This window comes from Tetrao urogallus, assembly GCF_951394365.1.
Source record: "Tetrao urogallus genome assembly, chromosome: 6".
NCBI lineage: Eukaryota > Metazoa > Chordata > Aves > Galliformes > Phasianidae > Tetrao > Tetrao urogallus.
The window spans coordinates 51761019-51783063 of NC_136819.1; the positions used below are offsets into that span (position 1 = coordinate 51761019).

Below are 22045 nucleotides of genomic sequence, written 5' to 3' on the forward strand. Positions count from 1 at the left end.
TAGCCCAGCTCCAAAGATGAGAAGCAAGATCAGCAGGGCGCTGCGTTTATCCCAGTGTGAGCTGTGGGTGTCCCAGTGCAGGGAGCAGGGATGGCACCAGGACATGTCTGAGGGAGCAGCACCCATGCTGTGCTGAGAGTACAGATGGGGCACTGCCAGCCAGAACTTGGGGACATCACTTCCACCACTGCACTGCAATCCATTTTAATCTCGTATCTGTCTCCACTACATAGCCATCATTTACCTGCTGGTAAGCTCTTGTGGTCGGAGATGGAAGGTGAAGCCAGGAGCCCTCTGAGGATGGAGCTGTGCAGCTTCACAATACTGTGCTTGGAAAACAGGGGAACATGCTGCATTCATAATTTATCACTCATATCCTTGTTTGTAAACAGATTTATCACACCATCTGCAGAATGGTGCTTTCCATTTATATAGCACAGCTCCTACTTAATTAATTTCATTTTTACAGTTACATACATTATCAGTCTCTTTTTTTTCAGACTTCCTCACAGAAAAAGGGAATACACTCTCTGTGGGAAAGAATATTTAATCAATTAAATTTGTTCAGCTCAGTGCAAAACAGCTCAGGCCTTTACTGCTCTGAGATTTACCTGCCTGGGTTTGCTTCTCATCTCTTCACATCTGTGTGGAGCAGCTGGGGGGGAAAGGATGGTTTAGGACAACTCTGCTGGCCAACAGGATGCACTGTTGGTATTTCCTGTCTCCTGTTGCACTGGACTAGCTTAATTTTCAGAAATCAGCAAAGGTTAAGGTCAGTGATCCCATTATAATCTTTCTGACTTCCTGTAAGTGATACTATATATAAAGATGTATTTGTCCAACTGGAGAAAAAAAAACACCCTGTTATGTTATCTGGTTTGATAAAAAAGGTTTAGTCATATGCAAATGAAAAAGCAATTTATTGAGTATAAAAATAAGTCACTGAAAGAGAGAAGAAGCTTGTGGTCAGCAGCAGTGCAACCAGATTCTCTGCTTGGTGTTGGTGCACACTTTCACTCTGGGGAGAGCAAAGAGCTGGGGCTCCAGCTGAGCAAAGAAGAGAGACAGATCACCCAGGACATTGGGGTGGTGATGGGGCCAGCACATGCTGATTGCTTTTACAGGAAAAAATGCCAGGAGTCCCAGTTATCTGAGTCAAAGGGAAGGCAAGGGACCTTGAGTTGTGGGAACCCACCAAAGGAGGGTCTGGAATGGATAGGCTGTGCTGTACCTCATGCATATGCAGCCTTGGGCTGTGGATCTGGTCTTGACCAACAGAAACTGGAAGAGGACCCCTGGGGGCAGGAGGCTTTGTCTCCCTCCCTCTGGACAGGGAGGATTTCTATTCTTCTTTGCATTGTGCCTAGCCCAAATTCCTGAGTTGGAGTAGAGAAGGAGCTGGAGTTGACTAAATCCAGTGAGACTTCTGCCAAGAATGAAGAGTGAGTCGGCTCTGGACTGCAGACACTGATGACAAATCTTAGAAACTCAAGCCAATACTCTGGCAGGAGACTTGTTATTTTTTTGTTTTCTTTTCTTCTCTTTTTTCCTTTAGTGGTCCTTTTTATTACTTTTTAGCTGTACACTATGTTCTTAGATGGTATATTCTCATTTTCCAGTCGTGGCCATTGCCAACTGGGTGCTTGGACAAGAACTTTCCCTTCTGCAAAAATGTTTCTCCACAGCTCCAGAAATGTTTTAGAATTTTCTGTGGCCATATCCAGCCAACTCTAAAACCCTCCAACCCTACTTCTACACAGTCTTTCATGCTGTGAGCTGTGTGTTGAGGTGTCCTGCCAAGAAGTGCTTCCCAACACTTTGCCCTGAGGGAAATGTTTGAGCTATCTCAGATATCCCATCCCACCACATTTTGCATCCATCCAAAAGCCATGTTTAAGTCCATAACATCATGCTCTCGAGCCTCTTGCAGATGAATAAGCAAACATTTTGGCTGCAGAGATAGAACCTTTGTGCTGCATTTGGTAATGAAGGCAAGATTCTCCTGGAATCCTTCAGTCTACCAGGTGATGGGTTTGGGGGATAAATGGCACTAGGTTATTTTGGTCTCGATGTGGGCTCACCAACCCAGAGAAGCAAAGTTGCTGGTGGCATAGCGGGGAAGGAGGAAGCATTAATGGCTGGCGTTGAGGCACACAGGCCAGCCCCAGGTTTGTCCTCCTTCTGTGGAAGAACTCTCCCTTCCGAAAGTAATCCATTTTTAAAACTATTGCATTTAGTTTTGAAAATTATTTGCATTGGATAACTAACCTACATCATTGAGGATCTGAAAAATGAGCATCCTGGTTCAAACATAAAATGTAGCGTAAAGGGTTAATTTGGCTTGGCTTCGATCCTTCTCTGTCATGAATCAACTCCTCGCTCTCCTTGCTGCTGAGACAGACCATAAGAGATGGACCTTGAAAGGATGTGCTTCATCTCCAAAAAGCTGTACTGCTGTTTTAATAGCCTTTCCCTGCAGTCCCTCTGCTTGCAGCTTGTTGGGGTCTCATATTAGCACACGCAAGCACCACATTTAGCAAACATATCTGCTGCTATAGCAGATGGGAAGAGATTAAGTGAGTGTTATAAAATTAACCTCTGCATCATTCAAAAGAAGCAAAAGCAAGAAAGAAATGACAGGGTAATTGGATGCTTATATGAACAAGATATGCTCAAATGACTTCTACATCCCATTACAAATACTTAGAAATTGCATAGCATTTCCACTGCAGTGAGATTTCAAAGTGGTTTAATGGGCATAAGGAGTTCAGAGCAGATAATGCTGCTTCCAACATTATCCTTTCACTGCACAAAAATAGGTAGTAGCTATTGACTGGTGGAAATTGACAGCCTTTTAAAGCTGTATTTACTGACTTAGAGGTGCTAAGAGTCTCTCTGCAGGGTTATCAGGGCCTGAATATAATGTGTGTTCTAAGGAGGGGATGTATTTAGTTTCTTCAACAGAAGACTGGTTCCAGTGTGTGCCGGGCGAGCAGCAGGCTGGTATAGGAGCAGGAACCTTCTGCGGTTGTGCTTCAAGTCCTGACCCTAGGAGAAGAACTATTGCTGATGTGGGGTTGGTACTCAGCCTAACTGGACTTCTCATGCTGTCTTTTCTTTTTCTTTCAGGACAAGCAGTTCATGATGTCAATCAAAAAGGAAGGTGCCCACAAGAAATGGGCTGCCCTGAAGGAGAAACTCGGACCCCAGGATACCGACCAGTCAGAGGCCAACCTGGAAAATGCAGAGCCAGAGCTGTGCATCCGCCTCCTGCAAATGCCATCAGTGGTGAACTACTCTGGGCTGAAGAAGCGTCTGGAGAGCAGTGATGATGCTTGGATGGTCCAGTTCTTGGAGCTGTGTGGATTGGACCTCCTCCTGGAGGCTCTGGACAGGCTGTCTGGAAGAGGGGTGGCCAGGATTTCCGATGCCTTGCTACAGCTCACTTGCATTAACTGTGTGAGAGCAGTCATGAACTCCCACAGAGGCATTGAATACATTGTGAGCAATGAAGGCTACGTCAGAAAACTCTTCCAAGGTGAGGAGACATCTTCCTGCCACACAGTTGGGTTTTTTCTGTTGCTTATCCTCTTGCCCTGCACCAGGCTTCTTGAAAGTTGTCAATTGCAAGTGATTAATTGAATTAATTTCTCTTAAAAATAAGTCTGTTCTAAAATGACATTGCTTTTGCCACTTAATAGCATTTAGATGGACTCATTTTTGCACAGATGTCTTCATAGTTCATGAGAAGCTGGGTATAAGCACTGCATTGGCCATACATAGTAATGCGAAGTCCAGTACCCAGCTTCTCAGCAGATATTTGCTATCAGTTTTTGTGAGGCCCAAGAGCAGAAAGAGAGGCGTTGGAAGAGCTTGGAGACCTGTAGCCTCTAAGGAGGAGGAAGAGTGGAATTGTTTAGACTCAAGAGGTTTTTTAGAGTCAAGGTTGCCCATAGAGGTGGTGGATGTCCCATCCCCGCAGGTCAGGCTGAATGGGACTCTGAGCACGACTGATCTGTGTCTTTGTTCATTGCAGGGAGGCTAGACTAGATGGCCTTCAAAGGTCTGTTCCAACTCAAACTATTCTATGTTAAGAGAGTCCATTTTCCATGTTACCCAGTCTTTTCCTTCTAGTAAATGAGATATAACATCATTTGACATTTCCTGCCATTCATTTGGTAGGAAACTTCCAGGTCATCTCCTAGGGTTTGCTTGTATAGTACTTCTAGGTACTATAGGCAGTGGGGCTGGGATGATAATTTCTGTGTTGCTCCACAGAGCTGAGATCACAGCTGTACCTGGATATCCTTACTAATAGCTCATTAAAATGCATCTAATCTGATGCATCTGAAAGATGGCTTGTTCCTCTCTATAGTTTTCAAGTCCTCTTTTCTTTCACACTGTATTTTCTTAACAAGTGTGAAATACAGAACTGGCATTACTGTACTGTGAAAGACAATGGGATATCCTGGGCTTCTCAGCAGTCTGGCTTCTTTGTGCACCAATAAACACAAAAATAAGATAACCTAATCCATTCCCTCTCACCTCCAAGGGCTCATAGAGAATAATGAAAGAAAAGGAAATGTATGAGAACTGGAAAGAACAAATGGCCTATTTGATATGCATGTTGAGTGATTCTGCACTAAAAATAAGATTCATTAATTGGGGAAAATGGTTCATCTGCTGTTCTAGAAAACATTTGCATGTGAAAATTGGAAATAAAATGTATAACTGCAAGTGCTGAGATCTTGGCTGCTGTTAGTACTTGGAAGAGGTGAACAGCTACATGTAGCACCAAAAAGCCGGTGGGGTAACTGAGTTAGTTACTAACTAGAAGTTACTACCACATACTGCTATTGGAGTGGGACATCTATAAATAAGGATATTTTTCTTCCTGTCCTCCACTGGCTGCACTCTTTCAGGTTTTCTTCTGCCACTATCCACAAGCCTTACAGCAGAAGACACTGAGGTTCAGAACTTTGTGATCTTAAAAATCTTTTTTTCACTTTGTTTTGTTTCATTTTCCTCCAGCACTTGACACAACTAATGTCATGGTGAAAAAGCAAGTATTTGAACTCCTGGCTGCCTTGTGCATTTACTCATCAGATGGCCATGGTTTGGCTTTGGATGCCCTGGATCATTACAAGGCAAGTTTTGAGCTGCAGGAGGAGAAAAGGGTTTGGAGAGAAGGTCACTTTGCATCATTTTGGTAAGAGAGGCAGGGATTTACAAAGGAATTTATAGGAATTTTGGCCTGGTCAGCAGAAGCCCAGAGGCATTGCTCTGTGATTTGTCTCTGGGCAAAGGACTACCAATAAGAATGTTCTTTATGTCAGGAAAAGTACGAAGGTAGATGGTGCCACATCCATGGGTTTCACTGGTTACAAGACCAGGTATGTAAGTTAGCAGAAAGCCGGAGAAGTTTCACAGATGTCCCCCGCTGACCAGACATTGTTCCATGATAAGAGTGCTGCTTTTACCTCTATCTTCCTGTATTGTGCTCCGAGGCATAAATTGAGAATGGTTTTAAGATGGTGACCCTAGTTGAGAGCCTGCACTAAAGAAGTTGTTACTGAACTGTCTAAACAGAAATGTCACTTGTGTCACTAACAGAGTGTGAAGAACCAGCAGTATCGATTCAGTGTCATAATGAATGAGCTGTCGAACACAGATAATGTGCCATACATGGTGACACTGCTGAGTGCTATCAATGCCATCATACTTGGGAAAGAAGACCTAAGAACAAGAACACAGATCCGAAATGAGTTCATAGGTAAGGATATTTGTAGGACCTAAGTTTCTCATGGCCAAGTACAGGGCAGTTTTATGGCTTTATCTTTAGATGTACCTGTAGGGTAATTAAAGAGGGCTGGGGATGAAAACTGCAAATAATACAGCTGGATTCCTGCTTTTGTGTGTGTCTGTGTGTTCTTTATTCTCTTCATCAACATTTCTTTAGCCAGATGTATTTGATGCTCTCCCATACCTTTGATCCTTTCTATCATCCCACCACCCCCTGATATTCTCAAACACATTTTTATAACCAGCCATCTTTTGTGGGCACTTTTCATTATATTACAATTCATCATAAAAGGAGATGAAGTTTGGATTCACCTCATATAATGTGCACATCTGTGCTGGTGAGCCTAGGCTCCATTTCCTTCTGTGGAGAAAAAGGGACATTTGATCACACAGTTCATATGACTTGCTTTAGACATCTACTTTAGAATGAGAAGACTTGTGCCCTAGAAGTGCCAGTGTCCCTCTGCAACCCCAGAGGGATGCTCAGTAGCTCACTCAGCTGCAGATGTGAGCTGTAGGTCTCTTCAGTTATGGAAAGAACCGACCTACTTTGACAGATTTGGGATAGCTTCACTTTTTATTTCTGCAAAAAGTGTTTATGAGAGTAACATTATATAAAGATCATAGTAGATCAGTGCCAAGTAGATCATAATGCCAATATATATATATATGTATTTTTTGTTCTGCCAGGTCTTCAGTTGTTGGATATTTTAGACAAGCTAAGGTAAGGATCACTGTTTAAATTTTCTTATACAAATGAGAGTCACAGTAACATAGCTGTGGAAGTTTAATACTTGGCAGTCTTCAGTTGTGAGGTATACATGGGTGGAGAGGACCACACAGGTATGCAGCCATTACATGGAACTGGAGACGTTAGGCCAATGTTCAGGTGCTCTCATCGACCACAGTGTCATGAGAGCAGCTGTTGTTGCAGATGGCAATGACAGAGGCTTTGGCACAGATGGAGCACAGATCAGCAATGATATTATTGAGGCTACATTTCAGACTTAACCTGAAGTGATGCTGTGGGCTCACTAAGCAGTTGATGAATGCTGTGACACCTTTCTAATGCATATCTGCACGCATCTGACTTCAGGGTTTCATAATTTTAAAATGATGTTCTATCAGAAAAACCCATGATAAATTTTAGAACATTTTATGTAATTGGAATTGCTCTATCCAAACCCTTAAAAGTTAGAGAAGGTCTGTCATTACTGACAGCAAGCACAAGCAGAGTTCTCCTGCACTGAGTCTCTCAAGAGTGCTAGAAAACTTGGCTTTAGAATGTTTTTGGTTTTTTAATCGAATTTTGAACAGCATAGAAGGAAGCTTTTTAAAAAGCAATGTTTATGTTGACTATAAGAAAAAAAAAAGGTGCCGGCCCAATTTCAGAAAAGGTAGAAACGCCACTCTGCTGTTACTGCTCCAAGGAGAAGTACATATAAAGCATACTCTGGGCTAGATTATTCCATGAGTAGTCCCATTGACTTCTATGTGTTGGCTATACAAAGAGGTATATTCAGTTCGAGAAAAGATATGCTAATGGCAATTGATCCTCTATACGTAAGGTAGAGTTGGGCACTTCCAGCATGAACCAGCTGAGTCTGAGAGGCAAAGAACTAAAAGCCATTTAAAGAAAAATAATTATATGAAAATCAGTGAAGGGCTCTCCAGTGAAAATGAGTTCTGTAATACTTTAGAGACATAGAGGAGGAGGATCTGCTTATCCAGTGTGATACATTTGAAGAGTTCAAGATAGAAGATGATGAGGAATTACTGAAGATATGTGATGGGATAAACATGAATGATCACCATGAGGTCTTTTCATCTCTCTTCAATAAAGTAAGTAGGCCCTCATGTAGGTTGCAAAGACCTGCAGTGGCAAAGTTAACAGAGTTTGCTTGCAACCAGTCTGGTACACAGACTTGGTGTGATGGAAAGCTGCCCTGTTTTCCAGGTGAGCCGCTCCCCAGTCTCCATCCAGCTGCTGTCCATCCTGCAGAGCTTGCTCCACTTGGAACCGTCTCACCACTCCAGCCTGCTGCTGTGGGAGTCACTGGATGCAGTAGTGAACAGAGCCCTTTTGCTCGCCAATGACAGTAAGAATGACATACATATAGCCTTGCAGACAGTAAGAATGACATACATCTAGCCTTGTAGTCAGCTGTCTTTTTTCCTCATCCAACCCAGTGCCCACAAAAGTTGTTCCCTGGGAAGGTAATAGAGACAAAACTGTACCTGCTGCACAGGGTCATGTATTGATGGGAAGCTCCAGCTCTACAGATGCCAATGAGAACTGGCCAAGTTTCATGTTGGGCTCGAGATTCACCATCTTGCTTTGATGGCTAATCCCTGGCATTGTAGTGAGCTGTGGGTCACGAGAGTCAACAAGAATCTGTTTTCATTGGCATCTTGCCACTGGGGCTGCCTGGCTTTGCTGGCAGGCGTGCTCAAAACAGTGTGTAGCCAGTACCATGAGAATTTCCCTATTAAATTAAAGTACCACTGGGTAAAATTATCCTGGAGCTTTGTGGCTCCAGGTCTGTGGGAGCTGGATAGCATGAACATTTCATTGAGCATCATCCTCTTTTCTGACCTCAACATGTTTTTCTAGTCCAAGGAAACACTGTTGAAGAAGTAATTGAGAGGCTGTTATCTATCAAGAAGCATCCAAACAAGCAAAAAAGAGCTGAAAAACATCTTTCTGGAAATGCAAATGGAGGCATCCAGACTGAACTAGAACCATGCACAAGTGCAGTTCAGAGCCTGGTGGGATCACCAAACCCCTGCACGACACCAGAAGCTTCCTCAGGACCACAAGCCTGTGAAGAGAAGACCTCGTCCTCACCGCTCTCAGCCTGCTTCACCTCACCACAGACCTCTAACCCTCCACCCAACGCTGTTCCTGCCCCTCCACCACCACCGCCTCCACCCCCACCACCTCCACCCCTGCCATCTAGCCCAGCATCCATGCCCCCCACAGCCTCCATGAATTCACCACCAGCCCCACCACTCCCTGGCATCCCTCCTCCACCTCCATTGCCTGGCACGGGGGTCATCCCTCCTTCACCTTCATTGCCTGGCATGGGGGGTATCCCACCTCCACCCCCATTGCCTGGCATAGGGGGAATCCCACCTCCACCTCCGTTGCCTGGCATAGGGGGAATCCCACCTCCACCTCCATTGCCTGGCATGGGGGGTATCCCACCTCCACCTCCGTTGCCTGGCATGGGGGGAATCCCACCTCCACCTCCTTTGCCTGGCATGGGGGGAATCCCACCTCCACCCCCGCTGCCTGGCATGGGGGGCATTCCACCACCACCCCCATTGTCTGGTACAGGGGGCATCCCACCTCCTCCACCGCCATTGCCTGGTATGGCTGGAGATCACATAGAAGCTGTTGTAGCCTCCCAGATCAGCTGCCCGCTCGGCTCCATCAGGCCTGCATACAAGGCAGTGAAGACACCAACGCTGAGAATGAAGAAGCTAAACTGGCAGAAGCTGCCCTCCAATGTGGTGAGAGGTGGGTGCTTCTAGTATGAAGTCACAACTACTTTATAGGAGGGGAAAAACTGCTATTTGTCAGGTTTAGTTAACTCCGTTTAGACACAGAACTTCCCTGATTTCTATTACATGCTGAGCTTAAATAAATGGAAGCAGGATGGAATCACTGACAAAATAACCATCCCAACGAAATAGCTTGGAATAGCTCGTTTATAAAGAAATTGTTTGAAATTGAAGAAGGGGGAAGAATGGGAAGATTGCCCTAATCCACCTTGACATGCCTTAAGCTTGAGTTCTCAACAGACTCTAAGTACATAAAAGTCATATGTAGCAGTACGGATCAGAATCAGCTCATAGTTCAGGAAGGACATTGAAATAATTGGTGAGACATGAGAAGTATTGAATTGTTTCTTGATTTTTGGGTCACATTTCCCTCTCCTAGCGGATCCAAAAATGGAACATGAAATATGAGAAGAAGCAAGGACAAATAAGGTCGGTTTTGCCCCAAACAAGCAAGGCATAGTTAAAGTACAAATAAGGCATGTTTTTAATCATGGGACATTTAATTGTTTCAGTAGAGCTTCCTGCATCACGTTTAGGTGATGTTTTTTGTTTTTTAAAGAAAAGAAGAGGTTTAAGAAAGTGCAGTGGAGATTAATTCAATGCTTAAGAGAATGCAATAGGGATTTATTTAAGCAGTCCTATTGCCAGCGTAACACAAGGAGACTTGATTACAAAATCAAAAATATGTCTCTTCTTATTTAATTCACCTTCTGAGGAATTTCCCTTCTAGCAACTCAAACTACCCAAAAAAGCTGGGAGCTTTCAGCTCTGCAGCCACTCTTAATCCCTTGTCTTTTTTTCAGAAAGTCATTCGATGTGGGCTTCAGTGAGCAGCAGCAGCGAGGAAACCATAGAGCCCAACTACACAAGCATTGAGCAGCTGTTTTGCTTTCCACAACCAACCCCCAAGGAGAAAACAGCCGCACCAGTGAAGGCAGAGCCGAAGGAGGTGAGGGGGCCACTCTCATTCTTTCGAGTAAAGATTGCCGCAGACAGCTCATCTAATAAGTGATATCTTCTTTTTCTTTAATGAAGATCACATTTTTGGACTCCAAGAAAAGTCTCAATTTGAACATATTTTTGAAGCAGTTTAAATGGTAAGATATAGCTGATTTTCATGACAGTTGACAAAACTTTGAATAGGTCGTGCATAGTGCCTGTAAGGTCCTCAAGAAATCTATTCTTGCCAATGCTCTTTCTGTAGTCTGTGTTGCTGTAAAATCTGATTACTTCACAGCTTGTCATATACTCTCTCTAAAATATTAGGCTTGGGTATTTAACTGTGTTTTTTCATGAAGTGCTACAACTCCATGTTACAGATGGAGTTATAGCACAGACTCTTAGGGTAGCTTTGGCTGTGAAATGCCTCTGGAAGTGAAACTCTTCCTCAAAGAAGGACCAAGAAGGAAGATAAGAATTCATTTATTTTAAGGTAGTCACATATGCAGAGACAGACATCTGAGTTGGAACATTGATCCCTAGTCTTAAGTCATTTGACCGGGGCCAGAAGCAAATTTTGTGCATAGCAAGTACTTGAATCTGGATCTTCCAGGTCCCAGTTCTGAGTTAATCACTGGGATGTATCTTTCCTATCTCTGTGACCTTCAATAAGGAAAGCACAGAATGCTTGTGCAAGTACATCTCTCAGGAGCATGTGGTTGTGGAAGGGGGACCTTTCAGTGATTGCTACCTGTGCTTCTCTCTGCAGCTCCAATGAAGAGGTGGCTGCCATGGTCCAGAATGGAGATCGGACCAAGTTTGACGTTGAGGTTCTAAAGCAGCTGTTGAAGCTGCTGCCTGAAAAACATGAGGTCAGGAGAGAAAAATTGCACACGTTGATTCAAAGAGCTGAATGTGCAGTGAAGTCCTGCAGTCTTGATTCTTTATTTTTCATTAGATGGAAAACCTGAAGGCCTTCAAAGAAGAGAAGTCGAAGCTAGCAAACGCAGATCAGTTTTATCTTCTCCTCCTTCAAATTCCCAGGTAAGGATGCTCATTGTGAACGTCAACCCAATCTTTTCCTCGGTTTTTCTATGGGAAGTTCAAGTTTCTATATTAGTCTCATAGGTCTCAAACACCAACAGATACAGTTGGTCGGTCTCCAATTCCACCTTAGCCCTCCCTTCCCCTTTTTCTTGTATGAAAGGGTGTCACTTCTGCAGCACCTCTTCTCCCTCTGAAGTATATAATCAAAGAATCATTAAAGTTGAAAAAGACCACTAAGACTACCTAGTCCAACCCCGAACCATCCCTTCCGTGCCCCTCAGTGCCACATCTCCATGCTTCTTGTGGACTTCCAGGGACGGTGACTCCACCACCTGGGCAGCCTGTTCTAATGTGCAACCACTCTTACTCAGAAGAATCTTTCCTAATATTTATGCTGAGAGTTGCAGAAGGTGGACCATGTGGCTAAGGACTGGTCCCTGTCTAAAGTGGCAGCCCTCCACAAGCACTTATCTCATGTGGATGTGGAAGGCAGCAATGCTGTCAGCACTGGCGATGGGGTTGCCAGGCTTAGAGGTGATGTGGGAAGAGAGCTGATGTGTTGGCCAAGATTGTAATGCCTTTAAGCTTTTAATCAATCTCCATCCTTAGCTATCAGCTACGGATTGAATGTATGCTGATCTGTGAAGAGACTACTGTTGTTCTGGATATGATTCAGCCAAAAGCTGAAGCCATCCGGAAAGCCTGCGAAGGTAAACGTCTGACCTTAACTCTGGATCTTGTTTAAGACAGTCAGCTGTAAAGCCTCGATAAACCCTCTAGAGCAATACAGCGAGTCTCCCCAGCACCACAGCTTTCCTGCAGCCTCTTCACTGGTTTGCTGCAGAGTACAGGATGCAGCTCTCGGTATCTCCACTGATTATCAAAGCCTTTAATATGACTGGAGACCATTTTCCCTCAGCCTCAGACCTCCTCTTTTGCAGCAGCTGTGTTCTTCTGAACCACTTTTGACAATGAAGTGTTGGAAGCTTGTCAGAATTTCCAAAAGAGCTGAATCTAGAGCTAATTCATTACGTTAAGATCTTTACACAGCAATTTTCTCTGCTTCCAGAAAAGCATACCTAAACTTTCCCAAGAAAGCAGTGATACTTTAGTTTTTTCCCTGCCTACAAAAGTAATCAGAAGAGAAAGTTTGTTATTTTGGGCTTTGAATTGCTGATGCTCAAGTTTGTGAATACACGGAGAAATTATGCAATAGATATATATATATTTTTTCTGTGGCAGAAATCTCAGGTCCCACTGCTGAAAGCACTTCTTGTCAGTACTGTTTGTCTTAAAGAATGCCTGCTCTAGGCTTCTCCAGCTGAAATTACAGCTGCCTGCTGGGATAAAGCTCTCCCCAAAAATTCCCTGCAGCCATCTTTTCCTTTTAAATCTGTTCCTGAGTGCTTCAGAAAGCACATCTCTGCAGCACCTTGTTGTAAGGGCAAGGACAGGGACTGTACCCTTCATGCCTGATAAGCACCTTCACCATGTGAGACCAGGAAAAGATGGAGTGTGTCTGGTTTTAGCAGCTGGCAGGTAGTTGGAGCACTGTCAGAACTGGCTTTGCTGCACAGCTGAATGGAGTCTGCAGGATTAAAGCTGGAGCCCTCGTACCCCACGGCAGGTTAAATCTGGGTACTTCCAATTGATCAGAGTCCAGCTCCACATCGTTTTCCATTAGGAATGAGAGACCAGATGTGAATAAAGAAAGAAATACAAGTGAGCAGAAACTTTCATTAAGGCCAGCTACTGGGATTGAATCTACTTAGAATCAGTTTCTCTGCAGGTTGGGCCATTGGGCCGCAAACCTGAAAAATCAGATTTGGTTTGCTGGAATTCAGAGTCCCACTTTTTATCCAGTTTAGAAAATGTTCTGGTTTATCTGAGGCTTTTGCTTAAAAGCCCTTTATGTTTTTCAGATCTTCTGACCAGTCACCGTCTGCCTCTCTTTTGTAAACTGATTCTCAAAGTTGGAAACTTTCTGAACTACGTAAGGACTTTGTTTGGCTTGCCCTCCACCTATCTACAGAATGTGTGTATGATCTTCACATCTAAGGCTGTAATTTGGACAGAAGAGTTACATCTGTTTGTTTGTTTTTTTTTTTATCTTGTAGGGAAGTCACACAGGCGATGCTGATGGGTTTAAAATCAGCACTTTACTCAAACTAACAGAAACCAAAGCAAACCAAACCCGCATTACGCTGCTCCACCATATCCTGGAGGTACTACAGTTCTGGGCAGAAAGGAAAGGGAGGCTTTTTACCTTAGTGAACCATTCCTCCTACTCTAGATTCAGTTAATGTAATGCACTCTTATTCATTATCCTCCCCATCTAGCCACAAGTTAAAAGCATTGGCTCTCTTAGGCTGGTGGTGAATGCCTGTGGGCACTACTCAGCTCTCAGGGAACTCCTTTTAGTTTTGTCCTGCTTTCCTCCAGCATCATTCCCCGCAGTTGCTGCAACTTCCTTTGTTCATATTTGCACAATCTCTGTTCATCAGCTGCAAAGCACAGAGTTTGTGGCCACCAAAGCCATCCTGGCTGCTCTGTACCCATTCATCCTTTCTGCCTTTTCACGGCCACTCGCTTCTCCACCAGGCTGTGTTTGAGCTTTTCAAACTCCCCACTAAGTGCCTATGACTTTCTTATTCCATGCATTACTGTTTGTTGTTTCTTTTTCTTCATATTCTGCTCTGCCACTCTCATTCATCAGTTACACATGGTTAAGTTCTGCAGAAAGGAGGCCAGATGAGGGGCATAGTGCAGTTGTCCTTCTGAGTGCTGCCTCCTCTCCCAGCTTGCACCACTCAGCAAACAGTGCTTATTTCTCTTTTCTGCTTCAGGAAGTAGAAAACAGCCACACAGACCTATTGGAACTGCCGGAGGACCTTGAATATGTTTCAAAAGCAGCAGGGTAAGATTGTGTGTCACTTCCTTCAAATGAAAAACAAAAATAAAGCCCATGCATGTCAACAGTGTATCAGAAATTAGGATACCCACAGCTGGCACAGCATGTTAATAAGATGGCATTTTACTTATCTTTAACCAAAAGGTTTGGTGATGAGTGCTTACACCTATTTAATATATTATAGTTCTTCTACAGCTGGTACTACTGAGGTCTGACATTTGCAGTGCATTTATTTAATACTGCCTTATGGGCCCTTCCACAATCTGCACCGCATTTGCAGTAGCAGGAGCTTCTAAAGTGCCTTTGACCAGGGAAACTGAGCAAATGCTGAGCAATGTGGGTGCAGATAACCCTGGGTGGACTTTCTGGGTGCTCACCTACTCAATGCATGATGCTGCAGTGGGACTGAGCATCTTTCCATAAGTGCTGAACTTTTTCATGAGTTCAGCCTGTACAGGGTTGAGGGCTCAAGCTCACATGGGAAGTAGAGGGACAACCAAACCTGCTAGGCCTTGCCGTCTCTTTTGTAAGAGCATGATACAGTAATGAGAACTAATACAGGGCATCTGTGTGATTTCAGAATTAATCTTGATATTATACGCTCAGAATCCAGTGCCAATTTAAAAAAGCTGCTGGAGCTCCAGCGAAAGGTCTCATCAGCAAATGACGATGTGAAACAGCAGTATGAGAAACCTATCCAGGTCAGTCTTGGAGTTCCCTTATAGCTTCCACCTTACACATACAAAGCCAGCATGCTGCATGTAGCTGAGGACGCTCACAAGGGGGTGAAAAATATTACCACAAGATGCACTCTCAGATTTGGAAACAGGCTGTAATGCCACAGAACTCAGTGGTGTCTGCTTGCCCCAAACCCACCTACCTTCAGTGAGGCTTTCTTAAAGGCTTGCTTCAATGGCTCTCCCTACTCTGCCTCTCCTCACTATGTCTGAGTCGATGTGTTCACTCTCTGTGCAGGTCGCCAAAGTAAACCCCTTCTCTTGGGATGAAACTTTGCACTGAGCTTTTTGTGTGTTGCTAAAGCCACCCCTGCACAGTGGCACAACACATTCACCAGGAGCCATGTGTTGGTTTTTCCCACCCCAAAAGCTCTGCTCCAAGTTCTTATGTTGACATCCTTTTTCTTTATGTACACTTCACTTGTTATCCTCTGGATGGTGTCTCACTGTCTATACTAAATGCATTTCAGGATAGCATTGATGCTTCCAGAAAACTGGAAGAAGATTTTGAAACCATTGACAGGAAGAGAGAAGAACTTGCAAACTATCTCTGTGAGGACCCAAGCAAGTTGTCCTTAGAGGATGTATTTAGCACCATGAAGACTTTCAGAGATCTCTTCATCCGAGCCCTAAAGGTTAGTGAGTGCACACAAAGATGAACACATCATAGTGCTTCGTATTTCTACTCCAACAGTCCTTGGTGGGACAGGCACAGAGCCCGGAGGGGAGGCTGCTGATTATGGACTTCTTCTCATAATACTTGGCTTGAGGTCACCTGGTGAATGGGTATCTGGTTCCTGCTCCACTTCATCCTCATATACTGCCAGTGCTCCTGGCCTGATCCAGACCCTGATGATTTGGGATTTCAGTGCAACTTCAGCTGCATATTCACAGAGATGCTTTCATAGAATCATGGAATATCCCAAGTTGGAAGGAACCCATAAGAATCATCAAGTCCAATGCCTTCACAGCTGAGTGCATAAATTTTAGAACAGAATTATGAAACTTAATTCTTCAACTTGAACAAATAGGATCGGAAGGGGAATGTATAGTCAAAAGGCCACTAGTTTGAAAGAATGTATGGCTTCAGTACCTTCCACATTTGCCTCAGATGACTGTCAGTGAGAGAAGATGCACAGGGGTAGCTGTGTTATTCAAATGACCGCTGCCACTTCCTACTGGGTCTGGGCAAAGTCCTGCACAAACCATTTTCACTCTCTTGGCAAAACAGTTCTCCTTATGCTCCTTTTATTTATTCTGAGGATTTCTCTTCTGCCTTTGCAACCATCTGCATATCGTCTTTCTCTTCATTGGTTCTCCTAGCAGATCTTTAGCCAACCTTTTCATGTCCCTGTTACTTAATTGCAGGAAAACAAAGACAGAAAGGAACAAGCTGCAAAAGCAGAGAAGAGGAAGAAACAGCTGGAAGAAGAAGAGGGGAAGAGACAGAAGGGAGAAAATGGAAAAGTCAGTGAGTATCTGAAAGGGCATCAAAAGAAATGGAGGACTTGCAATCCCAAATGGACTGGAAGAGCTGATGAAAGCTCTTTGCTGGTCCTGCTTTAATGACCAGTAGAGGTAATTTATTCTCTGAATTTCCAAGTGCAGGCTGACTAAAGGTTTTTAGGCATCTTATTGGCCACAGATAGCAATTGACTTTTCACAGTGGCAGCTGGGCAGAGAATTTTACTTTTGCTGACTGAGAAGGAGAGAGACAAAAATAAAACTGAAACATTTCAGTTATTTTAGATATTTCAATTTCTAAACAAACTTTCTGAATCCTAAACCTAACAACAGACATTTGACTTTCCCCTAAAAAGTCTCTTCCTACTCTGAAATAGTCTTGCTCCAGCTTACCATAGGCTGCAGACATCTCAGAAGTCTTGCAGATGCCCTGTTTGTACCAGGGAAGCAGTACCAACCCCAAGTGATAGCACTGCTGTGCAGTCTGCATCCTTCCTCTCTCAGGAGCACATTTATCACCTGTCTCTCTCTATCCCAGTTAAGAAGGGGTTGGTGAAGCAGGAGGATGTTTGCGTCATTGATGCACTGCTGGCTGACATAAGGAAAGGGTTCACACTGAGAAAGACGAAGAACAGACACGAGTCAGACGCACCTCCTAAAGCCTTGCCTGCGGAGATCCCTGAGGAGAGCCGGTCTGGTAAGGACACATACCCAACTGTACCTGCAGCTATTTCTTCCCATCTGTCTCTGAGTCTGAGCCAAGCACGCAAGCAAGTAACCTTCCAGCATTTGGGGCATCCTAATTAAGGAGGATCTGCAGCAGAGTTGTGGACAGGAGCAAAAAGCCCTGAGCTGTTGACAGCCAGGTGTGCCTCAGACTTTGTGGCCTTGTGCCTGCACTGATGAACTGTCTGAGAGTCACAGCCCATGGCTCAGCCACAGGACACTTCTGGTGGGGCACTAAGGTCATCCCCACCTGTCCCCCCATGCAATCAAATCTCACTAGCATAGCTTATCTTCATCTTGTAGTCTGCTGTACCCTCTGTCTACATCTGGGAGTCTAAGGCAGCACTTAAAATAGGACTAGAAAGTCCTATCTGCAGAAGAACCCCATTCACCCAGGTGTTTTTTAGGAGATAGCCTATGGTTTTAGCCTTTTTTTTTTGGCTCGTGACCTGAGCATATCAACACACAATTACAGTCAGAGTGCACTGGTGTGTGGTAAAGCCTGACTTTGTGGCTTTAGAAGGGCCAGCAAGAAATTTTTAAGTACTTGCGCCAACCAAGTAAGTGTTCCCAGCTGGTTCAGGATCTCTTCTTGATATAGGTTTTCAGATACCCTTTGCAAGTGCAAAGACTTTCATAGGCATCAACCATGGGACACCAGAGCACCTGCTGAAAACATGCCTTTTGCTAATGTAGAGCCTCAGAGTCCCACTGGAGTGACCACATGGGGCACTGGGAAGGGAGATGGGAATGCTAATGAAGACGCTCTTCCTTAGCTGTAGGATGAAAGGGTACTGCCTATATAGAATCACAGGATCATTAAGGTTGGAAAAGACCACTCAAATAATCTAGTCCAACCATCAACCCATCACCATGGCTGCTTTAGGGGCAGTGCAATCACTGTAGGCAGCAGCAAGCCTGTAACCTCTCCCAATACCAGAAACACCATGGTTGATTTTGGATGCAACTCTGCGTATATGGCTGATCTCATGCTTTTTGTTTGAAGGAAAAAGCATTAAGGATCCGCAAGCAGGAGGTCAGCAGATGGATGATAAAGCCAAGCAAAACAACAGTCATCCCTCAGAAAGCACTCTGTCCTTGGCCGCTGCCCTACCAGAGATGGGTAGAGATGTTGGAGATGTCTCAGCTCCAAACCAGGCATTACCTGAAAATAATGCTGAAGAAAATTTGCCACCAGGGTCTAGGACAGAAGGCCCTTTGGTAAACTTAGTGGAAGCTGATGGAGATGGGCAGGGTGCGGGGATGGCAAGCCTCCAGCCAGGTGGTGCCATTTCCTTCTCTGCTGATAACATAGGTGCCAATATAACATTTGTCAGCAGCAGCTCTGGTGCTGCTCTAAAAGAACAGCTCAATGGGTCCATCTCTGAAGAGCAAGACAACAAATGTAGCTTGGAGAGCTGCAGGCCAGCTCAGGACATCCAGCTGAGCCAGAATGGAGACAATCCCAGCACTCCATCCACTCCCTGTGATGGTGCACATCAGGCAGAGTTGAAAGAGATGGCAAAGGAAAATGAAGACCCTGGTACAGACTCGCTGTTGGACACTTCCCAAGAGAAATCCTTTTCGGAGGAGCCAGCCACCGACTCTTCTTGTTCAGCAACACTTCCTCCAGGGGAAACACACACTGACAGGGAAAAGCAGAGGACATCTGGGAAACGGAGAAAGAAGAAGAGGCACAGCAAAAGCTACTCAGGTAGCCTATATAGCCCTCGGGCACTGAGTTAAATGGGGGGGACCTCCTAGTACATTTGTAGGTGTTGTTTCCTCCAAGGTCTGATGCTATCCCTAGAAAGCCCTTTGTCCCTGTGTTTAATGGAGCTATTATTTTTCTAACCTGAAAAAGATGTAAAAATAAAAACATAAGCATCATTCATTCTTTTGACATTTATAAGTAGTTTATAAATGGGTAAAGATGAATAAATAATTAAAAGCCCATTATGCATAGTAAAGATGGCAATAAGCACATCTGTCAAGCATGGTAAAGACAGCTATGAGGCACAATTATGTGCAAACAAGAGCTCCATTAGACTCCAGAGCTGTGATTAAGAGCAGTTAATAGTGGATACTTAATCAGCAATCACCCCTTTCAGCTACTTATAAATGCATAAAGCCAGCAAACAGCAGCACTTAAAGATACAGTATGCTGTCCAAAGCTTGTTTTATGCAGCAGATGGGCAGGAAAGTAGTGGAGAGATCTCCTTATTAGTGTTGAATGTTTATACTGACAAGGAAGGCAGAGCGGAAAGTAAAGGAGAGTCTGAATACTCACTACAGAGAGAGAGAGCCTGGGCTGACTATCTACCATGGAGAACCTTACTTTTGTAGTCCCAGCATTGCCTGGGGCTTTAAGTATTAATGTTTCAAGCATGCACCTTCCCCTAGCTAAAACCAAGGCACGAAACAGAGGTGTTTTCCCAGAACAGTGGTTCCCAAACTTGCCTTCCAGAAGGCAGCAGGTAGAGCTGCAACAAAGATAGCTCCCAGCCATCACCATGCTTCCCTTGTATCTGTAATGAACCCCACAACAGCCATAGAGTTCCCTGATCATCCAGTGGTGGCATCCTAGGAACCTGTCTACTGCTGGACAGTGTTTTCGTTGTAAGAAGTTCCCTGTCGTTACATTTACCTTGCCATGATCAGATATATTTAGTGTGTCTCTTTTGTTTAAAAGCAGAGGTTGAGACTGATTCTGGAGATTATAAAACAAAAAAAGGTTGTGTGGTACAATGAGGTATGTAAACTTGCAAAGACATTTGTATGTGAACTAACCCCAGTTCCTTCGGGACTTTACAGACCTAATCAATAGTTAGCATATCAGCTAAGCTTTTTGTCTTTGTGTCTAATCACAAATACATCTAAAACAAATTTGCTACTCTGATTTTCACTGACTAGGGTGTTGATCTTGTGCTGAGTGGAGTCAGTGCTGATCTCCCCACAACACTGGGTCACATCCCACATGTCCATCCTCTGTGTCAGCAGCAGCCAATCGCCTTTCCCTGCAGATAATTAAAAGACAGTATTCTAACCACGTGAATCCAGCTTCATGTGATAAACAAAGTCCTTGCTTTGATCCCATTATTTTTCTCAAAAATTGTAAAAATGCAATTTCAGTACCTACCTCCTGCAAATACTGATGTTTGGTTTGCTTGTGGGTAGCCACTTACTATAGCACCATATACATACAGGCATCTGGATAAAGAAATAAAACACTGGGCCCAGGGATAAATACATGCTGGGATGAGATACCAGTTCCAACTCAAAGCCAAGTTCAATTTCTCCAGATACTGCACACAAGGTAGTGCATTGGAGCAAACAGACCATGCACACTTCTTTGCACTCGTGCATTTTTATGGGACAAGGTAAAGGAGGGGATTCAGCTTTTGTGACTGAAAAAACTAACATGCAGAGATCTTGGTACATATAACTTCCCTCCAATGGGCAGTTTTCTTGCCCATTGTGAGAAAACTTTAGCAGTTTCAGGCCAAAACTTTTATAAACAAAAGTTTGCATGCTTATTGAAAGTGCAAAGAAAAGCAGGAAAAATAAACAGTCAAAACATCCACTGTACTGAAATTGCATAGTTACTTGTCCTTTCCACCCTGATGAACACCTCTTGTGAACTGAATCAATGATGCTAAATCTCTTACTCTCTCATTTCCTGAAAGGAATGTGTTTATTCTTCAGCATCCCCCATGCATAGGGGGACAGGAACCCCTAGCCCTGAGGGCATGGAGCAAAGGAAGCTCTGCAGGATTCCCACTTAGGGTTGCTTTTGTTTCTGCACCTGAAGCATCACTGCTAGGAAGAGAAAATGAGAGATACTGGGTAGTTATGCTCCTGACTACTGCTGTCCTCTCCTCTTGGCCCTTCAGTACCATGTTTCATGATTATGTTGAGAGAAAAAGGGGAGTGGTAGTATTAGTTTAAAAATCCTAATGAAGATTTACAGCAAGAGCAGAAAATTGTAGAAGTAGAAAATAGTAGCAGTGAGGGCTCGTGATTATGCTGCAGAGGGAGGGCAGCTGGAACCGAGAGTTGTGTAACTCAAATTATATATTTTAAGCACAGAGATTCTTGCATGCAGGTTTGAAAAAAAGGTTACTTTTAACAAACGGAGATGCAGACAGCTTCAAATTCTCCTCTGGAGACATAGCAAAGCAATATAGAGGAATGCATGGAAAGCCAGCGCCACTAAGAACTAAGAAGTGACTGAGTCAGGCACATCCTTGAGATGCCACCAGTGCCCACAAGTGCTCACAGCTGCAAGGGCAGTGGAAAAGCAGCACTTGAAATCTTCAACTCCCTTTTTCTCTTCATTCCTGTGTCATTTGGAAAAGTCACAGGAAAGAAAATCTATTTGCTTTTCTTAGTCTGTAGCCATGGTGTTTCCTCCCCCAAATGCAACTCAAGCCTATTCCTCTTGGCAGCCTTAGCAAACCAGAAGTGCTCCCCATCACAAAGATGGGAGACTCCAGGAAAAGAAGTCCAGTACTTTTTTCCGGGGTGATTCACCTGATTTATAACCCTATCTTTTTTTTTCTTCAGAGACCACCTTTAAGTTCTTGTCACACTCCTTGTACTCTCTGGCTGGAGCTAGAATTTGCCAGGTTGAAGTGAAGCTGTAGGAATTTTCCTTCTTATACAAATGCACTTGCAGTGATAAAGGCTACACCTCCTTATTCCCCACACCCCAAAATCCTTTAGAGTCTCTATAAAAGCAACAAAGAAGGGACAGTATTTGACCCGCCAGGAACAGCCTGTGACTCTGTGAAATAATATTTCAGAGCTGTATAAGGACTTAGGTAATCAGCTATTCAGTTCTCTCCTCTTG

The 22045-nt window shown here is 44.0% G+C and overlaps 1 protein-coding gene across 1 annotated transcript in view; it reads left to right on the plus strand.

Moving 5' to 3' along the window:
• INF2 (inverted formin 2) overlaps positions 1-19944 on the plus strand; it is a gene marked incomplete at both ends in the record, with an annotated part of 30686 nt that extends 10742 nt beyond the window's left edge. Inside the window, 21 exons of the mRNA XM_079537535.1 lie at positions 3130-3538; positions 5032-5147; positions 5614-5773; positions 6493-6526; positions 7503-7644; positions 7760-7901; positions 8417-9325; positions 10173-10318; positions 10405-10466; positions 11078-11180; positions 11267-11352; positions 11965-12065; positions 13278-13348; positions 13473-13580; positions 14202-14272; positions 14847-14967; positions 15474-15638; positions 16372-16474; positions 17006-17164; positions 18200-18907; positions 19886-19944. Coding sequence (XP_079393661.1) covers positions 3130-3538; positions 5032-5147; positions 5614-5773; positions 6493-6526; positions 7503-7644; positions 7760-7901; positions 8417-9325; positions 10173-10318; positions 10405-10466; positions 11078-11180; positions 11267-11352; positions 11965-12065; positions 13278-13348; positions 13473-13580; positions 14202-14272; positions 14847-14967; positions 15474-15638; positions 16372-16474; positions 17006-17164; positions 18200-18907; positions 19886-19944 — 3975 coding nt within the window. The remainder of the gene's footprint in view (positions 1-3129; positions 3539-5031; positions 5148-5613; positions 5774-6492; positions 6527-7502; positions 7645-7759; positions 7902-8416; positions 9326-10172; positions 10319-10404; positions 10467-11077; positions 11181-11266; positions 11353-11964; positions 12066-13277; positions 13349-13472; positions 13581-14201; positions 14273-14846; positions 14968-15473; positions 15639-16371; positions 16475-17005; positions 17165-18199; positions 18908-19885) is intronic.
• Positions 19945-22045: the final 2101 nt, after the last annotated feature.